This window comes from Myotis myotis, unplaced genomic scaffold (assembly GCF_014108235.1).
Source record: "Myotis myotis isolate mMyoMyo1 unplaced genomic scaffold, mMyoMyo1.p scaffold_m19_p_23, whole genome shotgun sequence".
Lineage (NCBI taxonomy): Eukaryota > Metazoa > Chordata > Mammalia > Chiroptera > Vespertilionidae > Myotis > Myotis myotis.
In genome coordinates this window covers 6,970,923-6,997,347 of record NW_023416328.1, presented here as the reverse complement: position 1 = coordinate 6,997,347, position 26,425 = coordinate 6,970,923, and the positions used below count along the sequence as shown (strand labels likewise).

Below are 26,425 nucleotides of genomic sequence, written 5' to 3'. Positions count from 1 at the left end.
AGGGCCAGGTTTCTAGAACATTCAGGGACGTTCCTCCCAAATTCTTCCTGGAGTAGAGTCAGCAAAGCATTTTGAAGCGACCGCCGGAGGCTTCACCCACCACTTCCTGTTGGCACGCCCTGAGCCTCCTCACCCTCCCAGGGGACCCGGTTGAAAAGGGAAGCAGGTGCCCCAGCCGGTGTGACTCAGTGGATAGAGCATCGGCCTGGGGACCCAAGGGTCCCGGGTTCGATTCCAGTCAAGGGCACGTATCTCGGTGGCAGGCTCCTCCCCAGTCCGGGCACGTGCAGGAGGCAACCCATCGATGTGTTTCTCGTGCATCGATGTTTCTCTCTGCCTTTCCCTGCTCTCCCACTCTCCCTAAAAATCAATGGAAAAAGATCCTCGGGTGACGATTAGAAAAAAAAAGAAAGAAAGGCCGAAACCGGTTTGGCTCAGTGGATAGAGCGTCGGCCTGCGGATTGAAGGGTCCCAGGTTCGATTCCGGTCAAGGGCATGTACCTGGGTTGCGGGCACATCCCCAGTAGGGGGTGTGCAGGAGGCAGCTGATCGATGTTTCTCTCTCATCGATGTTTCTGACTCTCTATCTCTCTCCCTTCCTCTCTGTAAAAAATCAATAAAATATATTTAAAAAAAAAAAAAAAGAAAGAAAGAAAGGAAAGCTCCACAGCGCCACCTCCAGGCAGAACTGCAATTCTACCCCCCAACATACTGGTCAATGCAACAGGAATGAGGAGGAAATGAGAATCTCTCCCTTCCATCCAGTGGACGTAAGGTCTCCAGGAGAGAGAGGGCCAGGGAGTGAGCAGGGTCGCTCTCTCTCCGGCAGGTTGGATGGATGGGCCACATTCAGACGTCGGAGGACAGAGCCCGCCTTTCCCTCACGGGTCCTTGTCGTCCAGTTTGATGGTGACTGTTTTCACTTCGGTGTATTCCGACAGCGCGTACTCGCCTCTGTGGGCACACGGGAGAGGGAGAGAGAGAGAGAGAGAGAGAGAAACATCCATGATGAGAGAGGATCATGGATCGGCCGCCTCCTGCACGCTTCCTACTGGGGATGGAGCCCACAACCCCGGCATGGGCCCTGACCCGGAATCGGCCCTTTGGGGTTAGCTCGGCTTTTTTGAGGCTATGCTCAGTGGTTAAAGCATCGGCTCCCAGACCGAAGTGTCCCGGGTTCGAGTCCTAGTCAAGGACATGTACCTGGGTTGCAGGCCCCATCCCCGGCCCTGGTCGGGGCACGTGCAAGAGGCAACCAATCGATGTGTCTCTTCACATCGATGTTTCTCTCTCTGTCTCTCCTCATCCCTTCCACTCGCTCTTAAAAAAAAAAAAATCCATGGGGGGGGGGGCAGAAATCAATGGAAAAATATCCTTGGGTGAGGATTAACAACAACAAAATGAAAAATAAATTTAAAAAGCACCTTGAAGAAAGAGAAATTACAGGCTTCTTCTTAAGACCAGGGGAGGCACAGGCCCCGGAGGGCCCGTGGGTGGGCGGCAAATTGCCAGCCCAGCCCGGGCGATGGGGCCGGGGAAAACCATGGAATTCACCGAACCGGGTGCCAGCGGGAAAAAGGGGAACTTCTTGCAACATGAAGACATTCACTGGGGACAGCGGAACACGGAAATCGGTTTCCAAGTCTGTGTCCGGGCTCCTTGTGAATTATGGCCGAGGGCTTTATCAAAAGCCTTGGGAAATATGTGCCAAGGGTCAGAAACACAGACATGCAGCCCGGCCGGCGTGGATCCGTGGTTGAGCGTCGACCTATGAGCCAGGAGGTCACGGTTCGATTCCCAGTCAGGGCACATGCCTGGGTTGTACCCTCGATCCCCAGTAGGGGGCGTGCAGGAGGCAGCCGATCCATGATTCTCATCATTCATGTTTCTCTCTCTCTCTCTCCCTCTCCCTACCTCTCTGCAATCTATTAAAAAATACATTTTTAGAAATAAATAGAGAAATAATAAGTGACCAACATGACCCACCGGACAGGCAGAAACAGGCGTGGAGGGACAGGGGCACTTACAATTCTCGGCCGTTTCCCGACATTTTAAAGCCACCGAACGGAGCCTGCGCGTAGATGGCGTTGTAGCAGTTGATCCTGGAGAGAGAAGGAGACGATGCTCATGATTACCCGGAGGGGACCCGCCTGGATTTTGCACGTACCCGGCTGTGAGTTTTAATCACGGAGACGGTGTGCTTTTAATGTCCGCCTTCTATGCTTCCCGGCAGAAACTGAGATCTGAGTATTCTTGGCATAAAGCTTCTCGCTTATTTTTTCCCCCAACAATTCAGGAAATGAATAAACATTTAAGACATTAAAAAAAAAAACATTTCAGAGAGGTGTGCTGTGTGACCCTGGGCAGGTCACTACACCTCTCTGAGCCTACATGTCCTCAGGTAGAAATGGAGACGATAATGGTGCCTATTTCACAGACGGCGGTCGTGAGGATCCAGCAAAGTAAAGACAGAGCTTGGCCTGTAATATATGACTGTGATTTGATGAAGTCATGAAGCCAGCCTGCCAGCCGCCCGGGACCCCGAACCATCCCCCAAAACACCCCCCAACACTCACCAGACAGTGCCAGACTCCAAGGCGGAAGCCAGCTTCAGGGCTTTGTCCAGGTTCTTCGTGAATACAGCCGCCGTGAGCCCATATTCCAGGCTGTTGGCTCTCCTGATCACTTCTTCGATCGTTTTGAACTTCAGGATCGGCTGCACCGGCCCAAAAATCTATAATCGATGGCAAGAATGGCGGTGGCTCAGTGGTTGAGTGCCCAACTATGAACCAGGAGGTCACGGTTGGTTCGATTCCCTGTCAGGGCACATGCCCGTGTTGCACCCTCGACCCCCAGTAGGGGGCGTGCAGGAGGCAGCCGATCCGTGACTCCCTCTCATCATTGATGTTTCTCTCTCTCTCTCTCCACCCCTCCCTTCCTCTCTAAATCAATAAAAAAAATATATTTAAAAAAAAGAAAAGGCCCCCCGCCCCCCCGCCAGATATCTGGGGTCGCTGAGCCCCCGAGAAGACCCCCGGCAGTCCCTCCCCTCAGCTCAGCACCAGGTCCCTGGGCCGTCGCTCCTCCTGCAGCCCCCAGTACCTCCTCTTTGGCGATCCGCATGGTGTCTGTGACCTCGGAGAAGACGGTGGGCTTGACGAAGAGCCCCCGGTCTTCCATGGCCGAGCCCCCACATTCCAGCCTGGCTCCCTCCTTCTTGCCACTCTCGATCAGCGCGAGGATTTTGTCGAACTGGTTTTGGTCAATCTGCAAAGCACGACAGGGAGAAACGCCAGGCTTTTGGGTCGTCGTCGTTTTTAAATGTGTTTTTGTTGATTTCAGAGAGGAAGGGAGAGGGAGAGGGAGAGAGAGAAACATCCATGATGAGAGAGAATCACGGATCGGCTGCCTCCTGCACGCCCCCTACTGGGATCCAGCCCGTAACCCGGGCCTGTGCCCCGACCGGGAATCGAACCGTGACCTCCTGGTTCCTAGGTCGATGCTCAACCACTGAGCCACACCAGCCGGACAAAGCTTTTCACTTTATAGGGAAGGAATGACAAGGGGACAAGGAAGGGAAGGAGAATTATGGCGTAGAGGAGTCAAAATCCAGAAACAAAACATAAAACAGTCGAATCCGGTTTGGCTCAGTGGATAGAGTGTCAGCCTGCGGACTGAAAGGTCCTGGGTTCGATTCCGGTCAAGAGCATGTACCTGGGTTGTGGGCACATCCCCAGTGGGAGATGTGCAGGAGGCAGCTGATCGATGTTTCTAACTATCTCTCTCTCTTCCTCTCTGCAAAAAATCAATAAAATATATGAAAAAAAACAAACAAACATAAAACAACAAATCCACACAAAAAACCAAACACCGATAAACCTGAGTACGTAAAAAAAAAGCAACAACATCCCAAGCAAAGTCAAAGGGCAAAACGAAGTGGGGAAATTTAACAGGTCACGTCACAGAGACAGAGCTGATCTTTCTCGTCCGCGAAGCGTTCTTAGAAGCAGGAAGAAACACGGAGAGCGACCCCACAGCGCATCACGCTCGCACGGCTGATGGAACAGGACACGCAAACGGCTGCGAACACTTGACCAGACGTCCGGCCTCACTCACGATGAGAGATACGCACACATGAAAGCCAGGCGGGTTGCCAAGCGAGATAGCACGCTTAACTGTCAGACGGGCGGAATGCCAAAGCCTGGTAATGAGGCTGCAGGTTGGTAGGAGCCGGGGGTTGATACGTCCTCTCTGAAGGTGATTTGGCAATGCTGGCAGAAATGATAAAGGCGGCCCAGCCAGTGAGCTCATCGATCGACCCAGGAACCAGGAGGTCGCCGGTTCGATTCCCGGTCGGGGCACATGCCCGGGTTGTGGGCTCCATCCCCAGCAGGGGGCGTGCAGGAGGCAGCCGATCCATGATTCTCTCTCATCATGGATGTTTCTCTCTCTGTCTCTCTCCTCCTCTCTGAAATCAACTAACAATATATTTAAAAAAATAAAATAATAACAACGTGTTGGGTGCCCTGAAATTTCCAAAAGAGCCTTCGATGACTCCCATTTTCCAGTCGAGGCAACTGAGGTTTGGAAGGAGCTTGCGACTTTCATAACGTCCCCCATGGAGCCACACGCATGCCCCACCCCCAGCCTCCCGCGTACACACGGGCACCCATGCGGTGGGCAGGCGGCGAGCGGGCGAGTCCTGCCACAGGATTTGAAACCTCGCGCCTGGGCCGGACTTTGGCTCCGGGCACAGCGGCTGCAGCCGAGGCCCGCTTCCATAATGCATGGCACGCCAGGCTGCCCTCTGAAATATTTATCCCCGGCCCGGCCCGGCCCGCGTCACTAGTGAGAAAGCGATACAGGACGTGCCCTTTAAAGAGGTTATAAAACCCTGTGCTTATGATCATTTTCATCCTGTCCTTGGCTGCCCCAACCAGGCCCCACCCCGGAGCTGTCCGTCTGCACTGGGGTTTCGTGGTTTCTTTTTAATTATTTACTTTAAATATATTTTTATTGATTTCAGAGAGAGAGAGGAACATCAATGAGGAGAGAGAATCATGGATCGGCTGCCTCCTGCACGCCCCCTGCTGGGGATTGAGCCTGCACCCCGGGCCTGTGCCCTGACCGGGAATCGAACCGTGACCTCCTGGTTCCTAGGTCGATGCTCAACCACTGAGCCACACCGGCCGGGCTGGAATACTCTCAACGATAAGGATTTAATTAAAAAAAGAAAACCATTCAGTGGGAAGGCACATCAGCGCCCCTCAAGGCTCCAGGAGGGACCCGGGGGTTACCCAGCACAGAGCGGCCGAACCAGGGCCAGAGGGGCTGCCCCGACACGCCCCCCGGGTTCCCACACATCAGTAGGTTACCTGGGGCCCGTGTTCCGTCCTGGCGTCGAAGGGGTCCCCGACGGGCCGCTTCCTGGCGCGCTCCACGCTCCTCCTGACGAACTCGGGGTACACTTGCTCTTCCACGAACACCCTGGAGGCGGCCGTGCAGCACTGGCCTTGGTTGAAGAATATTCCCTGGTGGGCGCACTCCACGGCCAAGTCCACTGGAGGGCGAGGCAGCACGGGCGGCGGGCGGCGGGGGCAGAGGAAGCAATCAAGTCGTTAGGGCAGGACTGGCCACAGCTGCAGCTCTACCCACACAGGAACACAGGCTCCCGGACGGACTTCAGAAGTTAATTTCGTTCCCAGCATTTCCCCAAACGCACGGAGGAGGGCACACATTTTGGGGTCGGCTGAGTTTGGAGTTGAAGAGTCCCCCCCCCCCCCCCGCCCTTGCAGGACTTGTCAGTGTGTTTACTACGCGGATCAGCGCAGAGAATGGTCCCAGGCCCCGTTTCATTTGCTCAGGGACCCATCCTCAACCCCCCCTTTTTTAAAAACGATATCTTTATTGATTTCAGAGAGGAAGGGAGAGGGAGACAGACAGAGAAACATCCATGATGAGAGAGAAGCATGGATCGGCTGCCTCCTGCACACCCTCTACTGGGGATGGAGCCCACAACCCGGGCATGTGCCCTGACCGGGAATCGAACCATGACCTCTTGGTTCTGAGCCACGCCGGCCGGGTGGGACAAATGTCCTTTGGAATAACATCTGCTGAGTACGGATGCAGCCCCGTCAGCAAGAACTTTGAAAGGAGCCCAGATTTTGCGCCTTCTGCGACAGAAGGGTCCTATTAGGGAACAGAGCCCCATGCGGGACGTGGAAGAGTTAGAGAGGAGAGAAAGCATGGGTTCTGCCTGGCAGGGCCTGAACCTGAACTGCAGAGCTGAGCTGGCATTGAATTAAAACCAGGTACTGGCCGGGCCAGTGTGGCTCAGTGGTTGAGCCTCAACCTATGAACCAGGAGGTCACGGTTTGATTCCTGGCCAGGGCACATGCCTGCGTTTCGGGCTTGATCCCAAGTGTAGGGGGCGTGCAGGAGGCAGCCGATCCATGATTTGCTCTCATCATGGATGTTTCTCTCTCTCTCTCTCTGAAATCAATAAAAAAATATTTTTTTTAAAAAGGCCTTCGTCCAAAATAACTCATTCATTTCTTGCTGGGAGCTGGGGCGGGGCCGCCGTGGCGGGGGAAAAGCGACATGTTCTCGTTGATATCATGCCTGGGATGCCAGCTGCCTCAGGATTTAATTTTGTGGCCTGGCACTGCCCACGGGAAGAGGAGATGGCTATATTGAGTGTTTACGATCCTGGTCCGACCAACCGCCAAAAAGGAGTCTTGTGTTTTCATTGTCGTTTGCTTCCCTGGGAGGAAAAGAGGGGGAGCTGCGGGGCAGATGGGGTACCCAGCAATGGCGGCACTCAACCAAATGGGAGTCCTGGCTCTTTAAGACTGGCGTTTGGAGCTCTGAGGGTGGGTCACAGTGGGGCCACACCCACACACGGTTCCCAAAACCATTAGCAAGCTGCTGCTGATGCTTCCACAAGGGAACACCAAGTCCAGAACAACATAAACAGTCCATTTCCACAGGCCTCTGTCCCATGGAAAGCCAGCTTCCAGGAGAGGACATGCTATCAGTCATTCACACCTTAGTGAGAAATAGTGTTTGTCTCAGGGCTATTTGCAATTCCAACCTTCATCTGCATGTGCAATGGAAGGCTTTGTTCCTCAAGAAAGGAATTTCTGGCCCTAATGGGCAGGTCGTGAGGCTGTTCTTTGCAAGACATAAATATGACCCTAAGCAGCTGTAGGCAAACTACGGCCCACGGATAGGACAGTTTGAAATGAATAAAACTATAAGACAAATAAAAAGACCTTACCCTTTTATGTAATGATGTTTACTTTGAATTTATATTAGTTCACACAAACACTCCATCCATGCTTTTGTTCCGGCCCTCAGGTCCAGTTTAAGAACCCATTGTGGCCCTCGAGTCAAAAAGTTTGCCCACCCCTGCCCTAAGGGGCAGGAATGAGAGAATGATGAATGCCTAGGAGTGGGACACACCTGCCCTGTTCCTCCTCCTCTTACCCCAGCCCCAGTCCAGCTCAGGGGCCTGAGCATCTGGAGAAGAAACTGGCCTTGTTCTCATGGCTCCCACTCCCCGGGGCTGGGAAGGTCAACTTGACCTTGAAGGGCAGAATCAGGCGGTCCCACCTGGGCATGCCTCCCTCCCATGGAGCTTGCTTTTTTTCTTTTTTAATATCTTTACTGATTTCAGAGAGGAAGGGAGAGAGAGAAACATCCATGATGAGAGAGAATCATGAATCAGCTGCCTCCTGCACGCCCCCTACTGGGGATCGAGCCGCAACCTGGTCATGTGCCCTGACTGGGAATGGAATAGTTACCTCCTGGTTCATAGGTCGATGCTCAACCACTGAGCCACACCGGCCGGGCGTCCAATGGAACTTGCGTTTCATCTCCATCTATTTAGGTGAGCAGGGCCCAAAGTGGAAACGCACCCCCAATGTGTGCCTGTGCCTGTGCCTGTGCCTGTGCGTGCATGTGTGTGCGTGTATGTGTGTGTGTGTGTGTGTTCCCCTTGGTTCTGAGTTTGGTCCAGGAAGCCTGGAGACACCCTCGAACCCCCTAGGGAGAGACTCACGGTCGGCGTCGGCACACACGATACAGGGGTTCTTCCCCCCAAGTTCCAGCGTCACCCTCTTCAGGTTGCTGCGAGACGCGGCCTCTTTAACCAGCTTGCCAACCTTCCGGATGAAAAAAACAAACAAACAAAAAAAAAAACAAACCCGGACCGGATGGAACCTTGGACGTGGCCAGATGTGGCCCAAGTACATGTGCGTCACCCTCCCTCCCTCGGCCGCTCCCAGCACCCTGAGATGCTGGCCTGGCCGGAACCCCTGGCCCAGCTGCTCCACTTACAGGGCGGAGCTGGAGTCCGGAGGCCCAGCGATTTGGCCCCCCCCCCCCCCCCCCCCCCGTCCCCTCCAGCCACACAGCCAGACAGGAGAGGAGCCGGCGGCCCCTCTGAGAAAGGGCTCCCGGGGGCATGGGGGCAGCTGCTCTACCCCTCAGACCCTTCTATTAGACTCTGGTAGAAGCTGAGGGAGCCCCTGATATTTAGGGAATTTGGGGGGCTGCTCTTCAGGATGAGGGTCAGTTCTATGGATGCGGAGTCTCGGAGGAAAGGCAGGGAGGGTGGTGGGTGGGTGGGAGGTGATCAACCAAAGACCTTGTGTGTGTAGCCCGGCCGGCGTGGCTCAGTGATTGAGCGTCGACCTATGAACCGGGAGGTCGGGGTTCGATTCCCGTCAAGGGCACGTACCTCGGTTGCAGGCTCAATCCCCGGCCCCGGTCAGGGCCCAGGAGGGAGGCAACCAATTGACGTGTCTCTCTCACATCCATGTTCCTCTCTCTCTCTCTGTCTCTCCCCCTCCCTGCCACTCTCTCTGGAAAGTGATGGGAAAATATCCTCGGGTGAGGATTAACAACAACAACAAAAATGAGGCAGGGCTGGGCTCCCCCAGAGCTGAGGCTGCTCCCCCGAACGAGGTGTGGGTGCATTTTATTTTATTTTAACTAAACAATTTTTTTATTGCTGAGACAGAATCATTGATTGAATGCCTACTGGGGATGGAGCCAGAAACCCAGGCATGTGCCCTGACTGGGAATCGAACCGGTGACCTCTTGGTTGATGGGTCGACGCTCAGCCACTGGGCCACACCGGCCGGGCTGTTATTTACCTTTTAACCTTAACTACGACACTGTTTGTCCTACGGATGCTTCACATTTTTATTTTATCTTATCTAGCCATCCTTTCTGCCAGGGCTCCTGGGTTCCGTTCAGGATTTATTTCGTTTGGAAACTGGCCCAGTGACTTTGGAAGACTGACTGTCCCCGTACTGAAACGCGGTCCGGTTCAGAAGGAACACAAGTCACAGGCCGGCCCCTCCCAGGAACAGGGCACAGGTCCCCAGCCCCCTGCCCACGGCCGGCGAGGGGGCTACCTCTATGGACCCGGTGAACGCGATCTTGCTGATCCGAGGGTGGGAGGACATGGCGGCTCCCACGGTGGGTCCGAATCCGGGCACGATGTTCACCACGCCAGGAGGGAAGCCGACCTAGGAGGAGACCGAGAGGGCACTGAAGGAAGGCCAGGGACCGGAACCACCATGGACCCACGATTGGGCCCAGAGGGTCGTGGCTGAGCGATGTCCCCAAGCAGAGAGGCATCCCCATTGCACGGTCTGGGCCTGGGTCAGCCATCCACCCCAGGACCCCAACCCGGACGGCCAGGGGGCCAGGGTGAGGTGCACACGCCTCCTTCCGAGCAGCATTTTTCACCCTAAATGGGCCTCTGAGGACAAAGAGTGGTGGCCTGCTCAGCCGGCGTGGCTCCGTGGTTGAGCATCGACCTATGAACCAGGAGGTCACGGTTCAGTTCACGGTCGGGGCACATGCCTGGGTTGTGGGCTCCATCCCCACTAAGGGGCGTGCAGGAGGCAGCCGATCCATGATTCTCTCTCATCATTGATGTTTCTCTCTCCCTCTCTCCTTCTCCCTTCCTCTCTGAAATCAATAAAAATATATTTTTTGTAAAAAAAAGGTCGTGCATCTGATCCTTAGCTTGGTGGAAGTGACATGAGGGGACCTTCTCTCCCTTTGCAACATGGACACTGGGGACAGTGTGACTGAGCCATGTTGCCTGGTGTGACAGGAGGGAGGTGTCCCTTGGGCCGCCTGTTTCCTTGAATGGTGGTTGCCCGGGGAGCGAATGATCGCGGGTGAGCCTGGCTGGGTGACAGCTACTTAGGGGAGCTGCCCAGATGACCCCACAAATGCCAGGCCCTAACCTCTGACTATTCAGTTCCCTAACAGGTGACTCTCCTGAAAAATTCTTTAGAGAAAACACTTGCTCCTAAAGTAGGTTTGAGCCCATCATGCCAGGTACATCTTCTCATGTGGGTCAGTGGGAGGAGCGGAATTGCTCCTAGCAGCTCAGTGGGAGGAGCGGAATTGCTTCTTGCGGGTCAGTGACCACTGGCAGGAGAGAGAACGAACGGGCTCTTGCCAAGTGAAACAGGCGTCACCCCCTTCCCACTCGCGGTCGAGCCGGCTCTGCTGTCACGCACGGCCCAGCTCGGCCGGGCAGCTTTATCTCGCGCCGGCGGCCTGCTCCCTGGGAGTGGGCATGTGACCGAGAACACACAATATTTTCCTTTTGGACGGCTCACCTCTTTGATCAGAGAGCCGAGGTAGAGGGCGGTGAGGGGCGTCTGTTCGGCCGGCTTCACGACGATGGTGTTGCCACAGCACAGAGCCGGCGCCAACTTCCACACCAGCATCAGCAGAGGGAAGTTCCACTGCAACAGGGCACAGGGGAACGTGGGGGACCCGGACCCACCCGCTACCCTGCTCCATGGAGGACACTTGCTTTGGGGCTTAACGGGTAACATAGGAGTTTGCAATGATCAGAATTGCATTCCAGCCTGGTGCTTCCTACGTGCAGTTACTGAGGCTGACAGTTACTCTTTGGTAGAAGGGATTCCACGGTGCGAGCACTGCCTCCTCCCCTCGGAGGTTTACATACAATGACATCAGCACCTTAAAGGCTCTGAGAAGTCCTGCAGGAGTTGTGGGCTCGATCCCCAGTGTGGGGCGTGCAGGAGGCAGCCAATCAGTGATTCTCTCTCATCATTGCTGTTTCTATCATCTCTCCCTCTCCCTTCCTCTCTGAAATCAATAAAAATATATTTTAAAAAACAACAATAAAAACCCAAAACCAAAAACCTTGGTTCTAACGGGCCCATGGGAGCAGCAGGGGGAAACCCTGTACTTACAGGAGTGATGGCCCCACACACACCTATGGGCTCATGCCGGGTGAAACACACAACGTTGTCATCTGCGAGAGAGGTGACATGGGGGAGAGGATGACACGTGAATCTAGACCAGTGGTTCTCAACCTTCCTAACGCCGCGACCCTTTAATACGGTTCCTCATGTTGTGGTGACCCCCAATTTCATTGTTACAAATTGAACATCATTAAAGCATAGTGATTCATCACGAAAACAATATGTGATTATCTATGTGTTTTCCGATGGTCTTAGGCGACCCCTGAGAAAGGGTCGTTTGACCCCCAAAGGGGTCACGACCCACAGGTTGAGAACCGATGACCGAGATGAAGAATTTCAAGGAGGAACAAGACAGGGCAGTAACCCAGAAGCCCACGAAGGTGTCAGTTCTGAGTCTGGCCTATGACACAAAGAGGCGGTGTTCAACTCCATTCCAAAAGCAAAAATTCCTGCCTGGCCGGTGTGGCTCAGTGGTTAAGCGCCGACCTACGAACCAGGAGGTCACGGTTCGATTCCCGGTCAGGGGCACATCCCCAGGTTGCAGGCTCGATCCCCAGTAGCGGGTGTGCAGGAGGCAGCCGATCCAGGAGTCTCTCTCATCGTGGATGTTTCTCTCTCTCCCTCTCCCTTCCTCCCTGAAAGCAATAAAAAATATTATTTTTTTTAAAAAAGCAAAATTCCTTAGTGGCAGGATGGGGGGACAGGGGAAATGGCCAGAGGCCCGCAGAGGAAGGGAAAGACAGGGCCCCCCCAAAGACTCCATTGGAGGCCCAGCAGCCCGTGTCGGCTCACCTGTGGGGATGGTCCGGCCCTGGATCTTGTCTGCCCACCCCGCAAAGTAGCGGAGGGTTTTGATGCAGCCCTCCAGGTCGATGAAAAAGGCGTGAAGGAACGGCTTGCCCGTGTCCATGGTCTCCAGGGTCTGCAAGGACCAGACATGAGCCTCAGACATCCTCCTCCTTACATGCCAGGTGGTGAAGAACAGGGGTTGGGCCGTGGGGGGGCGGGGAGGGGGCGAGGTGGGGGGCAGGGAGTTAGGGTCCCAGATCACTGATCTCCACGCCTCCCAGTCCTCTGTGTCCCTTAGAGGGCAAGACACCGCATTTACAATAAGACCCGTTGCGACGGTCAGGATGGTTTTTCCTTTTTTCTTTTATTATTTTAAAAATATTTTTAATTATACTATTTGTTTCTTTCTTTTTTTTTTTTTTTTTATCCTCACCAAAGGATATTTTTCCGTTGGTTTTTAGAGAGAGTGGAAGGGAGAGGGAGAGACAGAGAGAAACACTGATGTGAGAGAGACACATCGATCGGTTGCCTCTCGCATGCGCCCGGCCAGGGCCAGAAGCCTGCAACCGAGGTACGTGCCTTTGACCGGAATCGAACCCAGGACCCTTCGGTCTGTAGGCCGACGCTCTATCCGCTGAGCCAAACTGGCTAGGGCCCTTTTTCTTCTTTCTTCTTTTTAAAAAAATATGTTTTTATTGCCCGACCAGTGAGGCTTGGTGGTTGAGGGTCAACCTAGGAACCAGGAGGTTGCGGTTTGATTTCCGATCAGGGCACATGCCCGGGCTGTGGTCTCCATCCCCAGTGGGAGGCGCGCAGGAGGCGGCCGATCCATGATTCTCTCTCATCATTGATGCTTCTCTCTCTCTCTCTCTCTCTCTCTCTCTCCTTTCCTCTCTGAAAAATATATTTAAAAAAATGTTTTTATTTATTTTAGAGGGGCACATGCAGGAGGCAACCAATCAGTTTGTCTCTCTCTTATTGATGCTTTTCTCTGTCTTTCCCTCTCTCTAAAAATCAATGGAAAAATATTAGAGAGAGAGGGAGGGAGGACACAGTTTCCTCCTTCGTGGCCCAGCTGACCGACCAGCGTGCAGTGGAAAGAGCGAGGGACGGAGCCCAGAAGGGTCGGGCCACCAGCACAAAGACAACGGCCCCTCCCTGGGCGGCAAGGCCGGATGCTCCGTGGAAGGGAGCGGGCTCGCCCTGGCCCTCGGTGCTGAGGGAGGCCATTATGGGGGGGAGATGGCGGCTCCTCAATGGCGGGGATTCTTTTCTATTTCCAGCCGGGGTCTCAGAGGCCCCCTTTGTCCCTCAGACAAGCAGCCCCAGTTGGGCCCAGGGCGGCAACTGCCCGCCATCCGACTCTGCAGGAAGTGGCCGCCCCGACCCATAGCCCAGGGCTGCATTCTCCTTTTAGGGTCGCTGAGCGAGAGGAGGATGATTTATAAAGGAAGAGAGGCCGGTGTGGCTCAGTGGTTGAGCATCGACCTAGGAACCTGAGGTCACGGTTCGATTCCCGGTCAGGGCACAGGCCCGGGTTGTGGGCTCCATCCCCAGTGTGGGGCGTGCAGGAGGCAGCCCATCCATGACTCTCTCTCATCATGGATGCTTCTCTCCCTCTCCCTCTCCCTTCCTTTCTGAAATCAATAAAAATATATTAAAAAAAGAAAACCACACACACACACACACAAACCTGAATTTACACCCTGGCCAGTTTGCTCAGTGGTTAGAGCGTCGGCCCACAGACGGAAGGGTCTCGGGTTCGATTCCCGGTCAAGGGCACGTACCGGGGTTGTGAGTTCGTGCCCCGTCCCCCGTCGGGGCGCATGCGGGAGGCAACCAGTCCACGTGTCTCTCTCACATCAACGTTTCCCTCTCTCGGTCTCTCCCCCGCCCTCCCTGCCACTCTCTCTAACGATCCATGGAAAAAAGAAATACCCTCGGGGGAAGGATTAACAACAACAGCAACAACAAAGACATAAAAACCGAATGTGCCAATCGCGGTCGTGTCGTGTCGCTTTCATGATGTGGCCAAGTTCGGGCTCTTACTATCCCGTGGGCACCGCGGTCCCGACGGCAGCGGTGACTGGCAGACAATGGGGGTGGCGGGGAGAGGCCTCCGGGGAGGGGGGGAGGTGGCCCTGCGGTCCCCGCTCCCCACGATGACACTGACACTGAGGACAGGACGGGCGGGGAGGGGTGCCCGGGGCTCCGAGTCCACACACGCATTGCAGACGGGTGAGCTCACCGCCCGCCACGGGGGGGAACAGAACTGTGCTTGAAAAAGCCAGTTTGGCAGCTGGCTGTCTTTGCAGGAAGAGCCACGCTGACCCGGGAGGGAGCTGCCCTCGCTGGGATTCGGGGCAAGCACGAGGGCCAGGGAGGGAGGGAGGGAGGAGAGCTCAGGTCCCCGGGCGATGCACCCCGTGTTCCTCCACCCAGGAGCAATTGCAGCGTCCTGGCTGCGTGCGGGATGGACTGCTCGTTCCGCCATCAGATCAGGAAAGGAAATAACCACCCGGCCGGTGTGGCTCAGTGGTTGAGCGTCGACCTGTGAACCAGGAGGTCACGGTTCGATTCCCGGTCAGGGCACATGCCCAGGTTGTACCCTCGATCCCCAGTAGGGGGCGTGCAGGAGGCAGCCGAGCCATGATTCTCTCTCATCATGGATGTTTCTCTCCCTCTCCCTCTCCCTCTCCCTTCCTCTCTGAAATCAACAGAAAGAAATAAAAAGTAAAAGAGTTGAGCTGCCCCTCATGGGCGTGTACTCACGGCCAGGACCGCGCGGTCCCTCTCCACCAGGTCGGCCAGCTGGTGCAGCAGGCGGCCTCGGTTCAGGGCGTCCAGCCGGCGCCACGGGGAGCCCCTCTGGAAGGCGGCGTGTGCGGCCTCCACGGCCTTGTCCACGTCGGGCTGAGTGGCCAAAACAAGAGAGAGCCTGTCAGCTCGCGACGACACTGCAGTTCGGGACGGAGGGCAGCAGAGCCCTGCTTCCCGCATGTGGCAGACGAAGGAGGGGGTGGTTGGGGGCTTTCAAGGGACAATTTACTTTTTTACATCTTCGGTCTTTCTCTTTCCTTTTTTTTTTTTTTTTAACACAATAACCTTTAAAAAAACTATATATAGCCCTGACCGGTTTGGCTCAGTGGACAGAGCATCGGCCAGCGGACTGAAGGGTCCCGGGTTCAATTCCGGTCAAGGGCATGTACCCTGGTTGCGGGCACATCCCCGGTGGGAAATGTGCAGGAGGCAGCTGATCGATGTTTCTCTCTCATCGATGTTTCTAGCTCTCTATCCCTCTCCCTTCCTCTCTGTGAAAAATCAATAAAATATATTTAAAAAAAACACAAAAAAACTATATATATAAAAAGCTAAAAGTCGGTCCAACTGGTAGCTATGACGCGCACTGACCACCAGGGGGCAGATGCTCATTGCAGGAGCTGCTGAGCAGCGGTGACTGGGCAGTGGCGGTTCTCAGGTGATGCACCCCAGAACCAGGGAGGAGGGAGCCCGATTCCTCGCGGGGCTGCGTGATTCCACCTTCGGCCCTGGGTTCTGTTGTTGCTGGGGCTCTGTCGGCCCCGAATCTGGTTTACGGCACACGTGTGTTTGCGTTCCACACCCTGTGTGACAGCAACTTTGCAGAATGGCCTCTCGCACTCCGGGACCCCTTGGGGGATGTCGGAGAGCTGGTTTCGGCCCGATCCCCGCCGGCCAGGCCAGGCCAAGGGGCCCACCTGCCAGAAGGACCCTGCTCACTCCACAGACGCCCTTCAAGCCATGGCGATGCCCCAGGTGCGGCTGGCAGGGGAGGGACCGTGGGAGGTTGGCTCCAGGGCGTGTCTGGCCCTTCTCTCTCACCCAGTCCTGCCCCGCTGGCCACCTTCTAATAAATTTCCTTTCAATGTGCACGAATCCGTGCACCGGGTCACTAGTATTATCATAATGAGCTAATTATAATATGTTACATGATCACATGCGTTCCTCGTAGAAAAGAAATCCGGCAATTACGTGACATTATTATGGCTGAGTGACTTGGTTAGCAAGTCTTTTTCCTTCAAGTTGTTTTTTTTTTTAGTGTCTCTCGCCAGAATGTTGCCTGTGGTGAAACACACCCACCGGCAATGCTCTCAGGAAAGGCCCCTCAATGCCTGCAGGTTGGAATCATGGATGAAAACCTTCCCTCTCGCCATGTGAGGTGGATACAGTCATCTTCCCAGATGGGGAAACGTCCATCTGCAGCCCCCGGTTCCTAACTGACCCAATTCTGGGCCCTGCGTCCGAGAAGCAGCGAACCCAGGTCCTACCCGAGAGGGGACCAGTCCCATCTCACACCTGAGCCGACGCCCCTCCTCATCCTTCTGCCTCTGGAACTGAGGTACCTGGGGTTGCGCGGGGCACACCCACCTTATCGCCTTCCTCCACCTCGCAGATTTGTTCCAGCGTTGAAGGGTTGTAGGTGGCGAACTTTTTCCCGCTGGTGGACTCGTGCCATTCGTTGTTGATGAACACCTACCCAAGAAAGGAAGTTGTAACTTTTTAGGCTTCCGTCAATCATCTAAGGACAAGGCAACCTTTCTTTTTCTTTTTTTTCTAAAGAACTGTTTACCCACCTTCAGAGGGAGAGGTAGGGAGAGAAACATCTGTGATATGAGAGGGCAACATGGATCGGCTGCCTCCTGCACGCCCCATTCTGGGGGTCGAGCCCACAACCCAGACACCTTCCCTGACCGGGAATCGAACCGGTGACCCCCTGGTGCACGGGACGATGCCCAAACAACTGAGCCACACTGGCCAGGACCAAGTCTCATGTTCAGAGAATTACTTTTGTCACAAGAAAGCAAAAAATATTCAAAAAATTTTCTAAAATCTTCTCTCTCTCTCTTTTTAAAGCAATAGCATGGATCACAGAGGAATAACTGAGTTATATCTATATATATAAAAGCCCAAGCAACCATCTGACCATTCGACCAGTAGCTATGATGTGCACTGACCACCAGGGGGCAGACGCTCAACATACAGGCATGGAAACATGGAACAGACTGATGAATCTCAGAGGGAAGCGGGGAGGGAGGAGGGCGGGAAGAGATTAACCAAAGACCTTATATGCATACTAGAGGCCCAGTGCACGGATTTGTGCACTGGTGGGGTTCCTTGGCCTGGCCTGCGGGGATCAGGACAAAACCAGCAGTCTGACATCCCCCGGGGGTCCCAGATTTCGAAAGGGGTCCCGGATTGCCAGTTTGGCTCAGCGGAGAGAGCATTGGCCTGTGGACCAAAGGGTCCCGGGTTCGATTCTGATCAAGGGCACATACCTCGGTTGCAGGCTCCTCCCCGACCTGGGCCCTGGTCAGGGCGAGTGCAGGAGGCAACCCATCGATGTGTGTCTCTCACATCAAGGTCTCTCTCTGTCTTTTCCTCTCTCCCACTCTCTCTAAACGATCAATGGAAAAATATCCTTGAGGGAAGATTTAAAAAAAAATACAGAGGCCAGCTCTGGCTGGGAAGGTGGCAGAGCCCCCCACCGCCCCCCACGCACCCACGCGGTGTGGAATCCGGAGCTGCCAGCGCCCCTCGCCCGCCGGCGATGTGCCTGCCCTTCTGACTTTTGGGAGCTCAGCGCCAGGCCCCCAGGGTAAACCCGCCCTCGGACGGGGGCCAGCTTCAATTACAGCGTTATTCTTCCAGCGGAAACCGAATCCCAGAGTTGACTTTCGCCATCCAGCCGGCCCTCGCTGGGGAGCAGCGAGACATTAATAAGCCGGGGAGGGAGACGCTGGCCCGGGAGGGGCGTGCAGCCAGCAGCGGGAGAGGCCCATTTGTCGGAGGATGGAATTTCGTGGCTGAGATAATAGAGACTGTCAGCGAAAACTGCTGAATCCAGAGCTTCCCGGTATCAGTTCCAGGGGGGAGGGCGGAAAGTGAGAAGGTGGCAGCAGAGAATATACTTGAAGGCGAGGGAGCGATCGGGTGTCTGTGAGACTTCACCTCCACGCGTGTTCCTGCCCCCCGAAAATTACCTGGCCGGTCGTGACATTGACCTGGAAGTCCTCTCTCACCAGCAACTTACGGTTTTTAAAATATATCCTTTATTGATCTCAGAGAGGAAGGGAGAGGGAGACAGAGAGAGAAACATCAATGATGAGAAAGCATCACTGATCAGCTGCCTCCTGCAGGCCCCCTACTGGGGATCAAGCCCGAAACCCGGGCCTGTGCCCTGACCGGGAATCGAACCGGGACCTTCTGGTTCATGCCAGCCGGGCCCTAACCAGCAACTTAAAAAGAAAAAAAAATGCAGACTGCTCAACTCCAGCCGTATTTTTCCCATCGTGATGTTTCTAATTTAGCCACGTTTTTTTCTTGAGACTACACTCGTAAGCGGTTTCCACTGTGGCTTCCAGGAGAAAGCAAAAACACAAGTGAAGAAGGAGGCGGGCCGCGTGGCCGGCCTGCCAGTCTGCTGGCTGCGTTTCTTTTCTTTGCTTTTTAGTGGTTGCTCATCCTCACCCGAGGGTATTTTTTTTTCTCCATTGAATTTTAGAGAGAGTGGAAGGGAGGGGGAGAGACACAGAGAGAGAAACAGCGATGGGAGAGAGACACACCCATTGGTCGCCTCCTGCACGCACCCCACCTGGGGCCGGATCCGCCCTGAATTTCGCCTGCAGCTCAGTATAAGCTCCGTTTACGCTTCCGTCAGATTTGGCTCATACCCACGCGCAAGCCGAGGGGAGTGACTCTGTCCTAGGCCCATTGTTCTGATTTGGGGCTCGAAACAATACAGCTGGCGCCCTGACCGGGGTCGCTCAGTGGTTAGAACGCCAGCCTGCAGACGGAAGGGTCCCCGGTTCGATTCCTGGTCAAGGGCACGTGCCTGGGTTGCAGTCATCCCCGATCCTGGTATTGCGGGGGGGGGGGGGGGGGCAGCCAATGGATGTGTCTCTCCCACATCGCTGTTTCTCTCTCTCTGCCTCTCCCCCCTCCCTCCTTCCTTCCCTTCCCTCTACTCTCTCTTTTTTAATATATATATATTTTAATATATTTTATTGATTTTTTACAGAGAGGAAGGGAGAGAGATAGAGAGTTAGAAACATCAATGAGAGAGAAACATCGATCAGCTGCCTCCTGCACACCTCCCACTGGGGATGTGCCCACAACCCAGGTACATGCCCCTGATCGGAATCGAACCTGGGACCCTTCAGTCCGCAGGCCGACGCTCTATCCACTGAGCCACACCGGTTTCGGCCCCTCTACTCTCTTAAAAAAACAAACAAAAAAATCAATGGAAAAAATATCCTCCGCGAGGATTCAAAAACCAAAAAAAAGTGAGAAGCAAATGAAGGCGGTGGGTCAGACAAGGTCCTCCTTTTGCAAATTGGACTTCACCCTGGGAAATGCCACCCTCGAGGCCCCGGCTCAGGCCCACCACCTCTGGCGCACCCTCCCTGAGCGAGAAGTGCCAAGAATCCGATCTGAAAAGTAACAGACCCGTCGCCGGTTCACACGCTCCCCCTCACCTCCCCACGGCCCGCCTTGGGCCTCGAGGGCCTCCGCGCGGGATCTCTGCGTCCCCGCTTCTTTCTCAGGCTGGGCCGGCTGCCTCTCCGGCCTGAGGTTCCCCAGGCCTGGCTCCCCTGGCCGCCCACCCTCCGCCACACCGCACAGGCTGCGGGCCCCACAGATGCTGTGGGGAGGCCTTTGCAGGGGTGGGAGCTTGCAGAGGCCTCGCCCTCCCCAGGGAAGGCGGGTACTGTGGCCTGGGGACCCCTAAGGCCTGGGAACCCCGAAGGAGCCCGCCTCTCCGTTCCCCTCCATCTCTCTTTCTCTTTTAAAATATTTTTTATTGAAGGGAGAGGAAGAGAGAGATAGAAACATCCATGATGAGAGAGAGTCACGGATCAGCTGCCTCCTGCTCGCCCCACACTGGGGATGGAGCCTGCAACCCGGGGAATGTGCCCTGACCGGGAACCGAACCCTGACCTCCTGGTTCCTAGGTCGATGCTCAACCTCGGCCGGGCTAAGATGCTGCTTTCTATACGCTGGATAGACTCGCGGAGAAAGACATAACCCTTCCATATGCAGTTGCATCCCTGATAGGACCCCCACTCGTCTATGTAATTTCTGGCCTCTTTATTGTTTTTATAAAAACCCCATAAAACAAAAAATAAAATCAAACAACATCACTGCTACCGAGAGGTGAGCGCCGACAAAATCCGTGCTGGGATTTTTACCCTGAAGCTGATACCGAGAAGGAAACGACATTAAAAATGATCCCCAGCCCGGCCCGTGTGGCTCAGTGGTTGAGCGTGGACCCATGAACCAGCCTGATTCCCGGTCGGGGCACATGCCCCGGCTGCGGGCTCGATCCCCCGTGTGGGGCGTGCAGGAGGCAGCCATCAATGATTCTCTCTCATCATGGCTGTTTCTCTCTCTCCCTCTCCCTTCCTCTCAGAAATCAATAAACATGTTTTTAAACAACAACCACAACAGAACAAACCCCGGCATCGATGGTGAGGGGCCTCTGTGCAGGAGAGAGGCCCCTGGAACACGGTTAATGTCAAAGTCATGGGCGGGGAGGCCCAGCGGACAGGAAGTGCCCAGAGACCCCGCACTGTTCCCCGCCCGATTCAAACGGGCTGAGAGGCGTAATCGCTACTTTGGAAAGTGAAATGGATGACGGAGATTTTCTCAGTGCTGCGTCCGCTGGGGGCTACAGCTATGAAGGAATGATAAAGGGAGACCTAGGTGATGTCTAAATAAAGCCACTGCGCTCTGGGTCTGAGCCCCTTCCAAGGCCCCCCCCACCCCCGGCCCCCGCCCAGGCCTCCAAACAGCCTCACGGCCTCTGGGGATGCGCTCCACCAGGCTGCGGGGCTCCTGGCCTCGCCTTCTCCCTGGCTGCCCGGAGCAGGTCATCTCACTGCTTAGCCGACACCCCAGCCTCCCCACGGGCTGCCTCCCCAAAAGGCAGAGAATGCCCCGGGACTGCGGGACGATGGGGCCCTGCCGCCCGCGACTCCCCAGGCCCAGATGTGAGCGCATCTGCCAACGCCAGGCCCTCTGGGCTCCTGAGCCACTTCTCCCATGAGCCTCTCCCCACTTCCCCTCGCTCCACGGGCCAGCCAGGTGCAGGCGAAGCACAGAGCTGCCTGATGTTTCTCCTTTGCTCCCGGTGGCAGGTTTCCAGAGGAGCCTGAGACCTCTCTCTCTCTCTCTCTTAAAAAATTAATCCTCCCCCGAGGATATTTTTCCATTGATTTTTTTCAGAGAGTGGAAGAGAGAGGCAGAGACAGAGAGAAACATCGATGTGAGAGAAACACATCCACTGGTTGCCTCCTGCACGCACCCCGACCAAGGCCCCGGCCCAGGAGGAGCCTGCGACCGAAGTACCTGGCCTTGACCGGAATCCAACTGGGACCCTTGCGTCTGCAGGCAGACGCTCTACCCACTGAGCCACACCTGCCAGGGCTCAGACCTTCTCTCTTCGTGTTCCCGGGCACCCTCTGCCCCTCCCCAAGGCCCACCGGTTCAGGCCGCAAAGCCCACAGCAGAGTCTGGGGGGGGGGCATGGGGGAGGGGGGGTGGGCATCGCTCCCAAGGTCTGCACGGTTTTGAGGTTGAAAGTTTGGGAGCCCCAAGCTAGCCAGTTTGGCTCAGTGGCTAGTGTCCGCCTGTGGACTGATAGGTCCCAGCTTCGATTCCCGGTTCAGGGCATGTAGCCGGGTCACAGGCCCCATCCCCAGTGCGGGGCGTGCAGGAGGCAGCCCATCAATGATTCTCTCTCATCATGGATGTTTCTATCTCTCTCCCTCTCCCTCTCCCCAATCAATAAGAACATATATATATATATTTTTTAAAAGTTTGAAAGCGCCGAGCGTTGCCGCCCAAGAGCCAAGCCCATCGGGGGTGGGAACCGCGGGGTGGCGCCTCGGGGTGCGCGGTGGACGCGCGCGCGGGACCCAGACTCCCGCCTCGGAAGCCCTGCGCCCGCAGCGGCGTCAGGAGGGCCCGGCCCGGCCCAGGCGGGGAGGCTTCGGTCCCGAGCGCCGGGCGAATTCCGCAGAGAGCGGCTGCCCGCAGCGCCCGACACCCTCGGAGCGGACGGGGCAGCGGGGGGCTCCCGGCCCGCGCTCCTCCCCGGCCGGGTGTCCCAGCGCGCGCAGCCAGGCTGCCGTCGGACGGGCTGGGCGCCCCTCACCTTGGTGAACTTGACCTCCAGGTTGCGGATGGGGCGCGGCAGGGCCGGCGGCTTCTTGTCGGGCGGCCCGTTCTCCACGGCCCCGTTGGTGGTGGCCATGGCTCCTCCGCGCGCTCCTCCGGCCCCCGGCGCCCGCCCGAGTCCGCACCAAGGGCTCCCTCCGTCCAGGTCCCGGGCGCTGCGCGGTCTGTTCCAGGGGTGACAGCTCCGCGCGGCTTTATGGAGAGCCCCACGCCTCCCACCCGAGGGGGCCGTCTAATTGGCTGCAGGACGGGAAGGAGGGAGGGCCTGCGGGAGGGGAGGGGGCTGGCCCGCCTCACCCCCCCCCGCCACCCACCCCGCCCGCCCGCCCGCTGCCCCTGCGGGAGCCGGGCCACACAGCCGCGCGCTCCACCGCCCAGGCGGCTGCGCTGGGGGAGCTCCCCGAAGCGCCACCGGATCCCGAAAGTCCCAGGGCGCGGGCAGCGGGCCAGGGCCGACCGCAGCGCCCGGCTGGCTCCCCGAAGTCGGGCGGATGCGCCCGCGGCACCTGCGCCCGCTGCCCGCCGCCGCTCTGCGCGCTCGGCCAACTTCGGTCGCTCGGTGCGCCGTGCTCCGGCCATGCGCGCCCGTCCGTCCGCCCCGGGGGGTGGGGGGTGGGGGGTAGGAGCCTGCTCCGCGTCCGGGATCCACAGGCTGGGACGGCCGGTGGGACGGCCGGTCGGCTGGCCAGGAATTTCCCCCGGGCCCCGGGGGCTTCGCGCGCAAAGGGGCAAAAGGCGGAGGAAAAGCGACTGGAACCTTTGACCTCAGAGGCTCACACCGCCCTCCAGCCCGGGGCCGCGCCGGATGCGATGATGTTGATTTTGAAAAATGCACGAATTAGACCGCATTTTTTTTTTTTTAAATAATGAAAAAAGAGATGCCCTGACCGGGAATCCAACCGTGAGCTCCTAGTTCCTACGGCGATGCTCAACCACCCAGCCACGCGGGCCGGGCGGGGGGCATTTCTGAAAGCGCAACGGGAGAGGGGCAGGACGTGGCTCTGCTTCTCTTATTAAAAAAAAAAAAGAAAGAAAAGAAAAAGAAAGGAAAGGAAGAAGAAGAAGAAGAAGAAAGAAAGAAAGAAAGAAAGAAAGAAGAAAGAAAGAAAGAAAAGAAAGAAAGAAGAAGAAAGAAAAGAAGTGTCCCAGCAATGCAGGGATGTGCCCCAGCTCCCATCTGAGACAGGAAGCCTGGCTCATACATGTCCTCCCTCCAGTTTTTGGACAAATGACACGGGCCCGAAGTCGGGGACAAAGCCATACTCGGCCCCTCAGTCCGTCTCCTTCCGGAAGTAATCTCAAGTGATGGGGTCCTCCCTGCTGCCCGGGGCCCCTCCTGTTTGTTTTGGGGGGTTCATGTGTCCATCTCTGCCCCTCTCTCCTTTCCCGCTGCTGGGTGTTCTGCGTGGCGGAGGAAGCATAAAAGCTTTTGCAAACCTCTCATCAGACCCCTGCCCTCTGGTGGTGACAGGGTCCTATGCCCCTATGGGTTATAGGTGAGGCCGGTTGGCGTGGCTCAGTGGTTGAGCACCGACCTATGAACCAGGAGGTCACGGTTCGATTCCCAGTCAGGGCACATGCCTGGCCCCCAGCCTCCATCCCCCAGGGGGCAACCAGGAGGCAGCGATCCATCACTCTCTCTCATCATTGATGCTTCTCTCTCTCTCCCTCTCCCTTCCTCTCTGAAATCAGCACAAATATATTTTTAAAAAATATCTGAAAATGTGTAGAGGAAGCTGTTCATGCATAACTTCTGGATGGATGGAGGGAAGGGGGCAGGCAGGCTGGGCCTCCAATCTCTGCTCCCTTAGGGGGTCTCTTCGCTCCAAGGCGGTGGACAGCCGCTGGCCACTTGCTCACCGTGAAGTCAGGAACGCAGGCGGCCTCACTTCATGCTCGGACTGCAGTGCCACCTGCGGGCGCCCACACACGTGATCCTGGGGCCCGGGGACGGAGCGAGGCGCTCAGCCTAGCAGGCGGCTCCCAGAGGACCGGCCTGGTTCCAGGCTTGTCGAGACCAGCAGCTCCCCCTGCTCCCCCTGGCCATGCAGTGGGAGGGATGCAAGAGCTGCTTCTTCCCATTTTCCAGGTGAGTAAACAGAGGCGTGTGGGTACCTGCCCCAGACATCACCCGCAAATTGGGGAACCTAGGCCAGACAGACGCGTGGGGGTGGGTGATGCAGGGCGCGGCGGCGGAGGGGGTTCTCGGACCTGCCTCTGCACCCCGCTTTCACCACAGGGAGCCCCTGTCCTGCAGCCCCAGGTCAAGGGGGCAGAGCTGAGCCCAGCGAAGGTGCAGGGACAAAATGTTAGCAGCATCCCTCCACGCTGCACCTTTAAAAAAAAAATAAACACCAGGTTAACTCTCTTTATATTTTTTATTTAAATATGCTTTTCTTGATTTTAGGGAGAGAGGAAGAGAGAGGGAGAGAGAGATAGAAACCTCAGTGATGAGAGAGAATCATGGATCGGCTGCCTCCTGCACGCCCCCCCACTGGGGATCGAGCCCGCAACCTGGGCACCTGCCCTGACCGGGAATCGAACCCGTGACCTCCTGGTTCATAGGTCAACGCTCAACCACTGAGCCACACCGGCCGGGCCAGACTTTCAGTTTTAAAGCTCACAACATGTAACATGTCCCCCTTCCCCTTCTCCGTACCATCACTAGACTTTCTCAGTGATGTGGGAAAGTGTTTGCAAACTTTCCAACCCCTTTCAACATCCATGGATCCTGAGCTTTAAGACGCGTCTGAAATCACTTGGGGGTTTGAGTTCAATGTACTCGGGACAAAATGCACTTCCTGGTTAGAAGGAAAGTCCTTTACGGGGCTGAGAAAAGAGTTCCGGAAGATTCTCTTGGACCCAAAGTAGCTCTCGCTAAACAAACTGTGAGGAGGGAAGCCGGAGTGAATCAGAAACATACAGATTCAGTTTCCCTGGGAATCCACAAGCGTACATACAACATGTCCGGGGAAGGGGGCGTGGCAAGATAGCCGTTGCCAAACCCCAAATATTTGAAAGCAAAGTTGAGTGTGTTTGTTTGGGCTGGTCCATCTAGCCCAGCCCCACAAGACCTCCCTTCTGCCTTCCAGTCGGACTCCTTGTAAAGGAGCATCAATTATCGAATAATCTCCTTTGGGCTTTTGCCCTGATTCCAAGCCTGGGGTGGACACAGGGTGGGGAGTGGAGAAGTTGTTAAGGTCTGTGTTCTCCTTGTCGTTGTGCCTCTGTGGGGTCAGAGTCAGCCAAGCAGTCCTTTTGAGATCAGAAAGACTCCGTGAATCACATGTTTTATCATACGTGTAGGCATAACAGATGGGACGCCAACTTAAGTATATTTTCGTCTAGTTTTTAAAAATATATGTTTTTATTGATTTCAGAGAGAGGAAGAGAGAGGGAGAGAGAGAAACATCAATGACGAGAGAGAATCACGGATCGGCTGCCTCCCGCACGCCCCCTACTGGGGATCGAGCCTGCAACCCGGGCCTGTGCTCTGAGTGGGAATCATACCATGACCTCCTGGTTCCTAGGTCGACGCTCAACCACTGAGCCCGGCCAGCTGGGCTCATCTGATTTCTTTTGATCTGGCATTATGGTGACCCCAAAACAACCACCCCGCACAAGGGAATAGAGTAATTAGCTACCTATATAGCATTTTCAGATTTATAGTGCTTTTTATTTTGAGCATGTTTAGAAGCACTGAGTTTGTAAACTATCACATCTTATTTATATATTTTATGATATTATTTACATATTATATTATTTATATATTATATTACTTATATGTAACATAATATAATATTACATTAATTATATAGTCTATTCTATTCTATTCTATTCTATTCTATTCTATTCTATTCTATTCTATTCTATTCTATTCTATTCTCATCAAACGTAGCTTATCAATTTAAAGACAATGGACTGGACAAGGTGTGCTTCTCGCCAGTAATTTTAAAGAAGCATCAATACCAGGAACACAACCCAGAATCACAGCCTGTGCGTGGCCTCCATGTGCACCTTATAATTCCCCTGGGCCCCTCGGTTACTCTGAATTGCAGCCCACCCTCCACCCCAGGCGGCGCCAGCCTTCGCACCTGCTTGCAAAGCCCAGCGGCCCCGTTGCACTTCTCCGCTTGGCCACGAGGTGT

At 55.6% G+C, this 26,425-nt stretch overlaps 1 protein-coding gene across 1 annotated transcript; it reads right to left on the bottom strand.

Moving 5' to 3' along the window:
- Window positions 1-567: 567 nt before the first annotated feature.
- On the bottom strand, window positions 568-22,453 carry ALDH1A3 (aldehyde dehydrogenase 1 family member A3). The gene is made up of 13 exons (XM_036355822.1): window positions 22,255-22,453; window positions 16,467-16,571; window positions 14,832-14,972; window positions 12,063-12,192; window positions 11,259-11,320; window positions 10,653-10,781; window positions 9,426-9,539; window positions 8,063-8,165; window positions 5,376-5,560; window positions 3,103-3,267; window positions 2,577-2,734; window positions 2,028-2,102; window positions 568-954 (listed from the first exon to the last, which is right to left on the bottom strand). Exons 1-13 carry the CDS (start codon window positions 22,351-22,353, stop codon window positions 882-884), a joined length of 1,539 nt encoding a protein of 512 aa, XP_036211715.1. The 5' UTR covers window positions 22,354-22,453; the 3' UTR covers window positions 568-881.
- Between the last annotated feature and the right edge of the window lie 3,972 nt (window positions 22,454-26,425).